The following is a 13242-nucleotide window of genomic DNA, read 5'->3' on the forward strand; positions in this document are numbered from 1 at the left end:
TTAACTCTCCCAGTCTCAGTTAGTTTATGGGGCTAATGTATAATAATATTTGACAGAAATTCTACACTTCCTGCCTTCAGTAAGCAGTGAAGGCAGTGTCAGTAGTCAACAGTTCTTTTAGTTTTTGGATCACCATAATTCAAAGTTCAATGATTTTAAATCAAAGCAAAAGCGGCAATTTACTGATTCCAATTATGTATAATGTGTTGAATGGGCCTCTGGTAATGAAATAACTGATGTTGTTTCACTATGCCAGACAAAGGAACTCTCCGTGCCTTAGACTAATCAATATTTCATGCAAAACTTAACTAAAATAAAACTTAAAGTGGTCTGTGGCCCCTGAGGTTGTGGATGGTTGACTAGAAAGGGACCAGAACATATTGACCATGTTACTGTATCATTCTTTTTCTAATATTCATTCTCTGTTAACTGTCGTGCAGGATGTTATCTTTGAGTAAAAGCTATCTTTGAACCTTGAAATTATGTCCCAGAGCTAATGCAGAGTCTAAGAGAGGGTTATAAAATTCTCAAAATAGGTAAATCCAAAATGCAATCCATTTTATACAGTCTTATCTTGGCAGCAGTCGGAAATTATTCCTGGCATGAATCTGGTTTCCCATTTATACCTCAGGAGAAAAATATTTACTTACCTCTACATATTTATTTATATTTTCATATCCGTCTATCTTTCCCCCTTTTTTCCCCCCTCTCTTCCCCCTCTCTACCTATTTTTTGCAAAAAAAGTAGATCAGAAGACACATTTATAAGCTCCTATAATAACCAGATTATGACTAAGCATGCACATTAAGCGATATATGGTCAGTAAATCTTTAACATACACAAAAAGCAGCCACAGAGAATGGATGGGGTTCAGGCAACATGCATTTATTCAGTCAGGGTGAAATTAAACCTCCAATATGTCATCAAAAGAAATGAGCTTGCAGCATGCTTTCACATGTGTAATGTTCTGGTTAGTGACTTATACAACAAATCACTCAAGTTACCTGACTGAAAGGCATTGAAACATTGGACCTAGATTGGATATAAATATTTTAAATTCTGCACTGCATTGATCTCTTCCCCTATGTGAAGGTTAAAATGCATCCGTAACAGATCCCCTGAGATGAGGTCTAGTATTACTTTGGCATTATCTCCAGGCTAACATGACTCTTGAGCATGCTTTCATTGACAGACATGAAAACATCAATCAACTAGAAACACACACCGTGGTTAGGAAGGTAGAAAGCACAAGGTTTCAGAGATCATGCCATAACATCAAACCTGCAGGGCACAAAAGGAGAAGAATGAAAGCACTGACTGCAGAGCTTTAGTTTCTCCCACTGTATATCCTCCTTTCATCCGGTATGTTATGCTTTTTACGTGTATTCCTATGAAAATCGGCTTCCCTAAGGCATTGCCCTGATCTCCCCGTGCTCCCATTAAGCCGAGGCCTTCTCTACTCATCATCGTGATTAGCTCAAGCTTGTCACTTGAGTGTGCCATCCTCTCAGGGGGGCTGCTGATCAACCCAGAGAAGGTTGACACAAATCAGGGGGCTTCAGCATCCTTAACAGGGCCAGGCTAGTGTTATACATTTACTACAACAGCTGTAACCTCTTATGTGCTCTACACCCATTGTTACATGTCATAGAGCCGACATGACACTATATCTGTCGCCTGAGAAATACCTGTATTTATGTCTGCCACAATGTGTTTTACGTACTGTAAAATGTAATGCGAAAAAATGTCTGATGTTGCAAAAAAAGTCAAGATGTTTCATATGGGCCATCAAATGGTTTTCAATTATCATGTTTCGTCCACACCAGCTGTCAAAAGTAAACACTGATTTAGTGTAACAACAAGGGTCCAGTAAAGCAAAGGGTTAGATCTTAAATATGTTTCAAAAGTTAAATTTTTTTAGGTCAATTTTCTTTAAAAACATTTTGCACAAGGACACACATCTTGACAAACGCTCTTTCTCTGACTATCACCTTGTGTGTAAAAGGGGCTGCATACATCTCGATTTATATTCATACCCCCCATTCACAGGTACTAAAAATGATCTACAGTTGTACAGATCTAAATGTTAATGACTGAAAAAAATCGACGAGCGCAGATTTATATAATTTTAATGGTAATAATTACCCTACCAAATATTTACAGTCTTGTGGTACAGACTCATTAACTATTCAGGCTCAATGGTTTATGGTCGAATTGACATTTTTGGCCATTGGATGAAGAGAACGTCTTTCAGAAATTGTCTGTTAAAAAAGGCAACATTAATGGGAAGGATTCTGGTGGAGACTCTGTCGTGACAGATAAAAGAGTCATGCGGTGGACTAAGTGCATGTGGGTTGGACCCGGGGAGGCTGGAGCTGCACGATGTGCTTTTATGTCTTCTTCAGTGAAGCAGGGTAGGCCCCTGGGGCAAGGACACAAAAACATGCACACACAAAATCCTGAAGAACAGCGTACCTATCTAGTCGCCAGTCTCCCAGGAACTGTTTCATTCCTACAGCTGCAGTTATGTAGGGCTTTCCTAGCAGGCACTCTGTTGGCCAGTATCCTGCAGCAAAGACCCACAGAAAGACACTGCAGAGCCTTTTGTGGAAGCAGGTAGAAAGAGTTTTAAAAGAGAAAACTGATCATTTGCTTCCCTAGTTGAGCACAAAGATATGTAGTCATTGACTTGGCAACGGTGATGTCGTCAAGAGGCCTGTTTTTGGAATGAATTGGATTTAGTATGTGGCTTTGCTGAGAATGACCGTCCATCTGTTTGTTTTGAGAAAGTAGTTGTTTACCACAGTCCTGCGCATCAAATAATGTATGATAAGCCTCTGCCTTTGCTGTTCCTCTGCAGTAGACTTCACTTGCCAAACAGATGCTATTTTTGTGAAATGTTCAATGGGAGGATACTGCGTCCTCTCCCGCCCACATCTGAATCTGCTTTAATACCTTGGCTCATCCTTCATCCTTTCTTTTTCCTCCTCTGTGCTCCTATGCAAAACATATAGAGGAATGTAGGACAAAGTCTCTGCAGGCTGTTCTTTAAGGGATGCCCTTGTTCCTGCTCCAATTCTGTTTCTATGTCTCTCCTCTCTCGACCCCTCCCTGTCACACGATCTATTACAGGCACCAATTGCATAGTCACGTTAACTTGCAGATATGCACTCGCGTATAGACACACACAAACTTTGTCTGAGAGGCCTCTTAAGCCTCGGCCTGTAACTCTATCATTAGTGAGCGATCAATGACAGCTCTGAAAAAAGAAACAGTGCCTAATGACTAATTAATTGGGTAAGGTGAGAAATATGGCTTAGCACTGAGACAAGCTTGGCAGACTATGTGGTGATGAAGGGTGACCTATATAAGGACCTCTCCTTGATCCGAAGGGAGGGGGTCTCCACATGGGTCAGAGAGGCCCATGTACCCATGAAAAGTCTTAAGTTGTTCCAAAGTGGCTTCAGATATAAATACACCATTGGTGGCAGAAAGTAACTGATTTTAAAATTGTTTTTATTTAGAAAAACCTACTGTCTTCAGATTTCTTACACTTTTAGGGACATTTTGGTAATGAGTAATCAATGTCAACATCACAGTCATAGATAATGAGCTTTTGAGAGCGTTATGAAACACAATGCGACTGAAAAAATAAAAACGTTTTAATTGCTTTTGATATCTGAGCATAAGCGAAGCGATTTGGAGTCCTGCAGCTCACATGTGGGGATCAGAACATGAAGTAAATGCAGATTCAGGGTGTGAAACACTGATTGAAGTCTAATTTAAAACACATACCCAATTAGCCAAGTTGCTCTGCAATCTGATATTTGTTTCTGGTGTTGGTTAACGCTGAATGGTCCAATCTCTTTGTTTATTAACATCACCATGGCAATATTAGGGGCCATTTGCAGTTGCCTGATATCCCTCAATGCAGAGTGGAAGGATTTGATTTCAGGCCACAGCAGGAACACAGCATGAGTTACTCAGAAATCCAGTAAGATTAATTAAAGAAATTGAGATTATTTAATTGCCTTTTTGGTTCAAATGTTTAGCTACGTGTTTAATTAATATTAATTATGTAAGCTTCAATATATGTAATAAGTTAAGCATAAGCTTCTGTGAGTTTAATTTCTTTCTTGCAAAAAAAATGCTGTCTCATTTCAAATGTCATGTAGTGTTGCTACTACTCCTTTTGACTCTAAAATAAATAACCTCTTTGTAGAGGAAATGCTTGAAGCAGGATGAAAGTCATTTATATTCAGATGAAACAATTGAGTGAGCTATTTTTAGCCTCCCTGGGGAAGTTTTATTTTCCCATTACCCTTGTAGGTGTTGAAGTATTTCTTATTTTAGTAATGGTGCCTTGGCCTAAATCAATCATTTAAGTTCCAACCTGCCCTTCTTTCAGCTTCACAGACACTTCAGTTATTGTGCTCAATCACTCTCTAAATGCATTAATTCTTTTGTTTGGGTTCTATTGTATGCGGTGAACACTAACAAATAAGACTATGAATCTAACTACGTTCCAAGATGCTTATGAGCCTACTAGAGCAGAATGCATTTATGAGATGTGAAGAATGACTCAGATTTGGTGCTCTGAACTGTTGTGAGCATTATTCAAGCCGGGAGCAAAGTGTATAGTTATTGTTTTCTCAGGGGGCAACCTTGCTGTTGCTCCTGCAGCCAGCCAAGGTCATGGGTGGGCTAACAAAGGGCTCGCTCCTGCTGACGGACTGAAGGTGTTTAAGACTATTTTAAGAACATCATCAGCAACAACCAAATGAGTTTTACATCTCTGATTTGGGTTTTTCCAAAGCAGAGTTACCCATCAGATGAGATTCATGTCATGAAATACTATACAATAGAATAATACTTTATTGTGAGAAAATGGTGTTCTTGGATCACATACTGGGCCATATGTACCTGTATGTCTGCTACTTCTAGCTTTTTCTTATGAGCAGAATGGGGTTAGAGAATAACTTATTTGGTGCAGGTGTTCACAAAGTCAAATATAAAGAGACCAGAGTTTATTATGGAGCTCTGGAATCTCCAGGCAATTCCAATGTGGCCTAAAACAAGCATTATGTGCTATATATGTGAGAAAAACTGTCTCCTCTGGGAGCTCAATCCCCCTCCCTTTTTACTTTCACATTCTCTGCTCTTCCTCACCCTCTCTCTGTCACGGCCTCTCTTCACTCAGTGTCTCTGTTATCTCTCTGTGTCTTGCTGCTGTCTTCCTTTCTCTTTCATCCATCTCTTTCTCTCTCTTTCCTCTCTCGCCTTCCTGTCAGGTGGGATGTTGTTACCAACCTCTGTGATAGGATAACAAGAACATTGGTGGGCTGATCTATTTTTTGCAGGACACTGGCAGCATGAGGCCAGGAATCCCTTGTGAATGTGGAGTGTCCCTCCTGCACCGACACTGAGTGTTGTCCCCGGACACGTGGCGCAGTACCATCCAAGATTAACCCAATTCCCAGGGACGCTGGACTGAATTTGTCGGGCCATAGTTGATTTTGATGTATTGCATGTTATATATGCACCAAAATCCTAATTTTGTCCCTGCTATTGTAAGATTTAAACGTGCAGTTAGGGGCAGCAGATCCAGCTGTAAAACACATATACATACAGTATTATCAACTTTAACAGTTTTATTGTTTTGTTCTGATTTGTTCCCCACCTCCTTATGGAAATGTCAGAGTATTTAGCTGCTAAATGCTCAACCGCATATACCAGTGAGTTAATGAGAACAATGAGACTGAACTAAAACAGTAATCTAAACAATCATCTGAGATTTTAAAATGCTTGTTAGAGATGAGAAACAAGAGGAATAATTCCCAAGAAACACCTTGTTACACGTTATTTACAACTATTTATCCATTCAAATGAGATGAAATTAAACAAATTCTTTGGAAATATTGCTTTAATGTTAGCAGAAAAAGGATGGCTCACTATTAAGCTGTGTGTGTTAGTTGATGAGTCACATCTCTGCTCAAACAACACATCTAATTATCTCTATTTGCTTTTCTCTTGCTCCATCTACCCTGTATGCAGATTTGTGTTTAAGAAGTGTTCATCCTGACAGATGATACAGTTAAACATTATGACTTGCCATATACTGTATAGTAACTACTGAATTAATTTGTTGTGCTTTTCAGTCTGCATTGCCATTTGGGAAGTTTATTTATGTGCTGTTATTCGAAACACATTCAGCAGCTCCACAATTACAGAACCTCTCCCAGCCTGCACTGATGCACTCTTAATTTCCTATTGTGCCTCCAAGCCTAAGAGAAAAACCATAGGTCTGCCTGATGCATCTTCCCACTACTTCAGTTAATGATAGTTTTACTTTCGAATAATGAATGTAAAAATGACTAAATTAAAGCTCTTAGAGTGTAGCCTTTGTTCTGCCTTACAATGCTCAAATCGAGACAAATTCAATGCACCACTCAGCCGTTCTGTGTGCCGCCATGCTCTCTCCGTGTTACGGAGAATGCTTTGGGTCATGTGACTGTAGATGAGCCGTTATACAGAATTAGGCCAGAGCTGGGCCCGAAGGGAAACGCCAGTGACCACTCCAAATGGTGTCTTCAGCGTGCACCATCTGTGAGTGTGTATGTGCACTAAAGTGCTTGTAAGTGTATTATTAGCATGTATGTGTGGGCACTCTCTTGCACAAAGGTCTCTAAGGTTATCTTAGGTTGTGGTTTCAGATCCATTTTCGCGAGTGAGGTTACATGAGCTTCATTGGGTAGTGCGTAGATGGACATGAGGAATATTGTGTCTGTTTAGGTTGTAAGTGTGATTCATGACAGGATTGTTTTAGCTATCATGATTGTTGCCTAAAAAAGACACACATGGAGATGCCGGTGGGGTTTTGTTAATTGATTATTTAGGCCAGATCAATGTTAACTCCTCCAAGCGGTCAACAACGAATAAACCTCCGTCCATATTCTGATAGCATTATATGAGAAAATGCCTTTTAACCAAAACAAGTCACTTTAGTTTTAAACAATTGCTGCATAAATCAGACTCTTTCTAATCATCTTGGCCATGAGCCCGAGCTTTACATCATCGTAAAGATCACATCAGTCCTTAGGATATGTTCCAGACAGACCACACACACTCATGAATTAGAAGTTGGATCATCCTCTTGGAGCAATACGTCCTTTCTGGCATGTCTGTACTCAGTCATCCATTATAATGCATCATCGTGAGATAAAATGTTTGATGTTAACTGGAAGATGATTAAGCTTCACTCTTCTCTGGAGGTTCGCATTTTTTTAGTAAGCTCTGCTCTCAATCTCATCCTGTGCCCCTGTGGGCTCCATGCATACAAACGTATACTTTAATGTTTGAATGTGAACATATGGGACTTGTAACTGTGTACTCACGTAAAGGCCATGTGTGTGTTCCCTTGCCAGTCTATACATTCCCAAAGGTCGCCTATAGCCAGCCGTATCATGATGCATATTCATATTTTCCGCTGTGGGATTTCCTCATTACGCAGGAGCAAAATGCTATAGCCATGAACAAGTGAAAAATAGCCTGGGCACACAGCCTATTATTGCTTTTGTAGAGAGCACCCACTAGCTAATGGTTAATCACCACAAGAAGCATGAACATAAACATGAAGGTGGATTACGTGACATGCCAGAAAGATTACGACTCGTATATCATCTTCTGCCTTTTTAAGCAACACCAAGCATGCTATTGCACACCATTAAATAGAGAGAGCTATGCAGCATATTTTATTTGTGCAAGTCTCTGTCATCAAAGAGAATATCTGCTGGAATATATTTTTTTTTTACAGATGCTGATTTATTTATGCATCTGGATTGTACTGTCACATCAAAGCACCTACCTATTTGAGTTGTATCTATACTGTACTGTATGTGGTTGAATCTACATATACATTTTTCTTTGTACATGACCCCCTAGGAGGAATTGCGGGACGTAATAACACTATGGAACCTCACTATGGGGTTTTATATCACATATTTGTATCTATTCTTTTTACATTAACAGCCAGAGGTTTTACAGTTAATGTGAAAATATATACACTACGGGAAAAAGATTGGGTAGAGTCAGTTTAAATGGCAAGCATTGGTCAGCACCATTTGACCTTGACAGCTTCAGACAGGCTTTTGTTACCAGAGAGCGCTTTCTTATCAGTCCTGTGAGCTGAACTGAGGAAAGGTGAGCAAAGAGAGATCAGGACATACAGTATATGCACCTCTTAAAAATAAAGGAGGAAATAAATCCATTATTATCCTGAAATGTTGGAGCAAGGACATCGCCTCTTGGTGGGATTGTATTGTGATAATATCTTATTGTTGCAACAACTTATGTTGGCTAAATTGATCATTCCAAAGTAACTGATTAAAAATGAACAAAATGTGGAATACAGTAGAATATTCATTTAGCATATAATATATATATAGTACACTATAATTGTAATGATGTGATATTGAATCCACCATGTTACCTAGTCATACTGCTATGCAAAGCTCATTGTAAATAACGAATAAAGTAACAGAATCTGAAGAAAAACATTTGTTTACAGTGTCAGTTCATGAATCCATAACCTTGTAATAATGTGTGTTTTTCCTCCTCTCATCCTCTGTCTCTTTCTCTTTGTTTTCTAGTCCGATAGAATCCTGCCAGAATTTCTGGAAAGATTTCACGTTACAGATCGATATGGCCTTCAATGTCTTCTTCCTACTTTACTTTGGACTGCGCGTAAGTTGTGCATGCACAGTACACATTAACAGGCATACTGTTTAACAAGCTGGCACAAACAATAAGCACAGCCATGCAGGCAGGCATTGTTTTACATGCAGCAGAATAAACAGAATCTTACACAAATATATTTAATATTTCCACTCCAATCACAGTATATTTAATGTATTCATATTTATCTTTTCTATATATATTTTTGTAAAAGATAATAAATATAAACACAACATCTTTCCGGAGACAACCAACAATGCTTTCAAACAAGCAGACCCAACTTTCTAAATACGCACACAGGATGCCTTTATTTTAAACTCTGTTGTCATAATGTTGCTATGGCATGTTTGTCATGCCAGAGCAGCATTCCAATTGTGCAACGCAAGCCTGCCATCCTGAATGAATGAATAAATAAACTCATAAGCAGCTTACCCCACCAACCATTTGCATGACTCAGCAAGTGGGGTGAAGCTTTTGTCATTCTATACAATATGTCAGCATGCAGTTTTATGGTGGGCTGTGGAGGAGAGTTGCTGTTTTGTATAACATTAGAATTCATTTGTCATTTTCTTTGCCATCTCTCTTTCTTTTCACAGTTTATAGCGGCCAATGATAAACTATGGTTCTGGCTGGAGGTCAACTCAGTGGTAGACTTCTTTACTGTTCCTCCCGTGTTTGTTTCTGTCTACTTGAACAGAAGCTGGCTCGGTAAGTCTGTATATATTTTCCGCTGTTCCTATGTGTTATTAATCCACTTTTTCTTGTATGTGATGTATACCCTTGCGTTTCTTGATTTCTTTCACCATTTTCAAATGTCTTTCTCAACGCCGCCGTCCAAACACTCCCCATTTATTATTTTGCCCTCTATCTTCACATGTCACCCCTCCTTTTATCACTCTGTGTCTCTCCCTCTGCCTCCTAGTCCTCCTTCTGTCTCCCCATTACTGGGAGTGTGTCTCTGAGGCTCTCTCGCTCAGGGCTGCAGTCAACTTTTCCTGATCATTGAAAGTGACAGGGCTGGGTTCCTCTGATGTTTCAGGAAACACAGACACAGCAGAGTGGATTGGCCAATGGGAGTGAGAGTGACTCACAAACACACTGTGGTTTTGTGTGTGTGTGTGTGTGTGTGCGCGCATTCGACTCATTCGTAATTGCAGTGTTGAGGCGGTGCACCTGAAATTCCTCACTGCAGTCCGTAACTGCCATCTAATGGGTTAATTCACAATCACCCAAAAAAGATGCCAACACAAAAGTTTGTGTTATTCCCGTACACACACATGCACACACTCTTGCATGAGCAGGCTGGAAAACACCCTAACCTGCATTACATAACGACCTACTTTTCTCAGTGCGTTCAGAGTGTTGTGGCCTAAATTACACTGCAGTGAAAAGAGTTTCTTTTTAGCTGTATTCTTCTTCAGGTTCTCTGGCACTCTTCTTTTGAAACCATGTCATTTTTATACATGGTTGCTTTACTTTATTTATAACTTAGGTGAATGCTAATCCAATGTTTATCTGAGCGTAACACTGTTAGTTCAGAATGAGAGGCAACTGTATTCAATTACAGTGAAATTATTTAAGGTTCTCAGTGCAAAAAAATATTTGCTGAAAGACAGACCAATACAGCTAAAAAGTGATATACAAATTAACCTCAGAAAGACATATTTTATATATAGAGGCATTTCTGTTTATTTGTATTTATGTTTTTGCCCAAACTTTTTTTCCCTTCTGTAACACATCACAGGGTCCTGGTGTTGTAAATACTTGATACACCCTTAAATAACACCGAGGCATCGCTCATGTTATAAGTAACACCTGAGCTTTTCTTGCTATGACATTTCAAAAATATCTACTGTAAAAAAGGCCTACACTGATAACTAGCAATAATTCAAATGTCTTGGATAGAAGAACTATATAGCCTTGAAAAGAAGTCTAACTTTTTCAAGAACCATGAGCGATTATTAGATCATACAGGTTTAAACCAGTGTCTACATATTTCCTGGTTTAACAACCATGCTTACCATGGTTATGCGCACACATGTTTTAATTGAACAGAAGAATTATTACCAATCCTATTAGCTTTGTTTATTTTAGTTTTACTATATAGTGAGATTTAAATGAACAATCTGATATAAATAAGAGCTGTGAGGGAGTAAATAAGGTAACTATTTTATTAATCAATTCATTGTTTTAGATTATTTCAAGCAAATAGTCAAATGTCCACTGATTTCAACTTCTCAGATGTAAGATCAGTGTTTTATTGAATCATCTTTGGTTAATTAGGTTTTGGGTTACAGTATTTTGAATGCATTACTTTGAGCAAATTACAAATCAATCAATTCTGGGAATTTTCAGCAGATTATTTATATTGGGAGCAGTCAACATCCAAGTTTGGTTATAAACAAAATATTATTAAATCTGACAGAAACTATTAAAATAACACCCAAGTCAACTTTAATTATTTATAGTATCCATGATATAGAAGACTATGCTATCAGGAATATGCAGTCTACCTTTCATCCTAATGTGTATGCTGTTATTTTAGTCTTTTAAATCTAATCTTTGAGATGATGAAGGTTTCTTAAGAGGCTCCCTGTGGCCCATGCATTTCACAGAGAACAAGCTGTGTACTGAATAAAATATGGCCAAGTCAAGTAATCTGGTTTCTGGTATTCATGATGTAAGGTGTCCTCGGCTCATCTCCAGAAAGCCGTTGGTGTTGGGGTGTTGATTGAAATGATGGTCTGGCTGCTGCCCCACATTCTGCATTGAATAATTACCTATGATTATTAAATATCCTGCACCCTGGGGTTCATATAGGCTAAGAGGCCTTTTATATACAGTGCGTGTGCAGTGTGAGTTATAATGTATATATTGTTTTTGAGAGATGCCCTAGATTCCAGAGCTATTAATATACATTTTATTTTTAGTACTATTATTTCAAAAAGGGAATGATCTGGACGAATATTTATTTAGCTATGACAATATATCATGTGGCATGTCCTTCAAACCTTAGAGCATGTTTATTTTTGCAGTGTTGGGTACATATAACCACAGTGTGTCATGGTAACAGAACTCCCTGTGGCATGGCTTAGGTGTATGTTTCCTGGTGGTGTGCTTGTCCATGTTAAATGCTTCAGACAGAGTTGCAAAGCCTAAGTTATAAAAATGAAGAGTGGGTAGTTCTGCAGTGATATGGGGTGCACCTAACACGCTGGTGATAGCTTCCAGAATACTAATAGGCTGCTGAAAGTGTCTGGTAATATTCAGGCTCTAAGGAGTCAGGACAGGAATCATGGTTAGCTGCTTCTATCCTGTATTAATATGGAAATTAGGACATACACGGTACACTGTTATAATATCAACACAACCGATGCCTGATCTGCTTTCATATGGTAACCTTTGATATTCATGGTTAAATAAATGTAATTGCTACTTCCCTGAAGACTATCGCCCTCTACATACGTCTTAATGCTTGACAGGGTCATAATGGTTTTCCTTAAAATCAATACAATAATCCATAGTTGGCGATACTATCATTAAGTGTATATTGTGTCCCTTAATAGGCTTTGTTAAACTAGCCCAGGGTGGTTATTAGGAACTTGTGTTGTGCTCCTTAGTCCCAAAGGATTAGTTGATCTTTTCTTTCCATTCACTGCTGGCGAATACACACCTAAGCCAGAGTAATGCATCATAATTACAGTACCTTTCGCTTCACTCTTTCAGCTACAGTTCTGCATGAGAACACTGCTAGAGATCCAGTGGAGGTGCATAATAAAAAGAGAGCGCTAATAGGGGTTCTGCCCTGTTCTGTGTGATAGTGTTCCTGCCCACTCTGCACAGGAAGAAGTATCTGCTCTATGCATTTCAAGTTATGTTCTCTCTGCCTCTGCAAATTGGACATTGATTAAGAGGAGGGGAACGATCCGCGGCTAATGTAAGAGGGCATGGAGAGTTCTTCCTTGCAAAATTAATTAATTTCCTTTAAATACTTAAACTGAGCATTGCTCTCAAGAGAGTCCTGCTAGTTTAGGATTAGCATATGGCGCTTTATGCAAGTAGCTCAATTGGCTACTGAGCCCCAACTCTTTCATCTCGCTAGTTAAATTCAGGCTTTACTCCAAAGTTATTAAAACAAGGGAACAGTAATGTCTGTTTGGATTATTCCCCCAATAGAACGATTTGGCAATACATGGCATCAGTAGCTCTTTAAATAATGCATTTACAAACCAAATTAACACGTTATCGAATGTGTTGTGTATTAGTTTCAGTTTTTATGGGAGTAACCTCAGTGTTGTTGAGCTCTGGCTCTGAGGATGTACAGAACTGTAGAAGCTTCAGGCATGGCTTTAAATGTAACCTGCTACTGCCTCCTGGTGGTGCTTTAGTATACTGTTGGTTGATCCTTGTGTTTTTATGCTGAAAGAGGCTTCCAGCACCTGACATGGGCATGAGTGCATCTGCCTCATATGGCCTTTTAGTCACTGGCAGGAAGCCTCCATGTACATT

At 39.0% G+C, this 13242-nt stretch overlaps 1 protein-coding gene across 1 annotated transcript in view; it reads left to right on the top strand.

The window, feature by feature from the left end:
- The window catches only part of LOC117499515 (calcium-activated potassium channel subunit alpha-1-like), a 125025-nt gene that overhangs the window by 55709 nt on the left and 56074 nt on the right, over positions 1–13242 (top strand). The window contains exons 4-5 of the mRNA XM_034151930.1: positions 8649–8742; positions 9330–9441. Of these exons, the coding sequence (XP_034007821.1) occupies positions 8649–8742; positions 9330–9441 (206 nt within the window). The remainder of the gene's footprint in view (positions 1–8648; positions 8743–9329; positions 9442–13242) is intronic.

This window comes from Trematomus bernacchii, unplaced genomic scaffold, assembly GCF_902827165.1.
Source record: "Trematomus bernacchii unplaced genomic scaffold, fTreBer1.1, whole genome shotgun sequence".
Classification (NCBI taxonomy): Eukaryota; Metazoa; Chordata; class Actinopteri; order Perciformes; family Nototheniidae; genus Trematomus; species Trematomus bernacchii.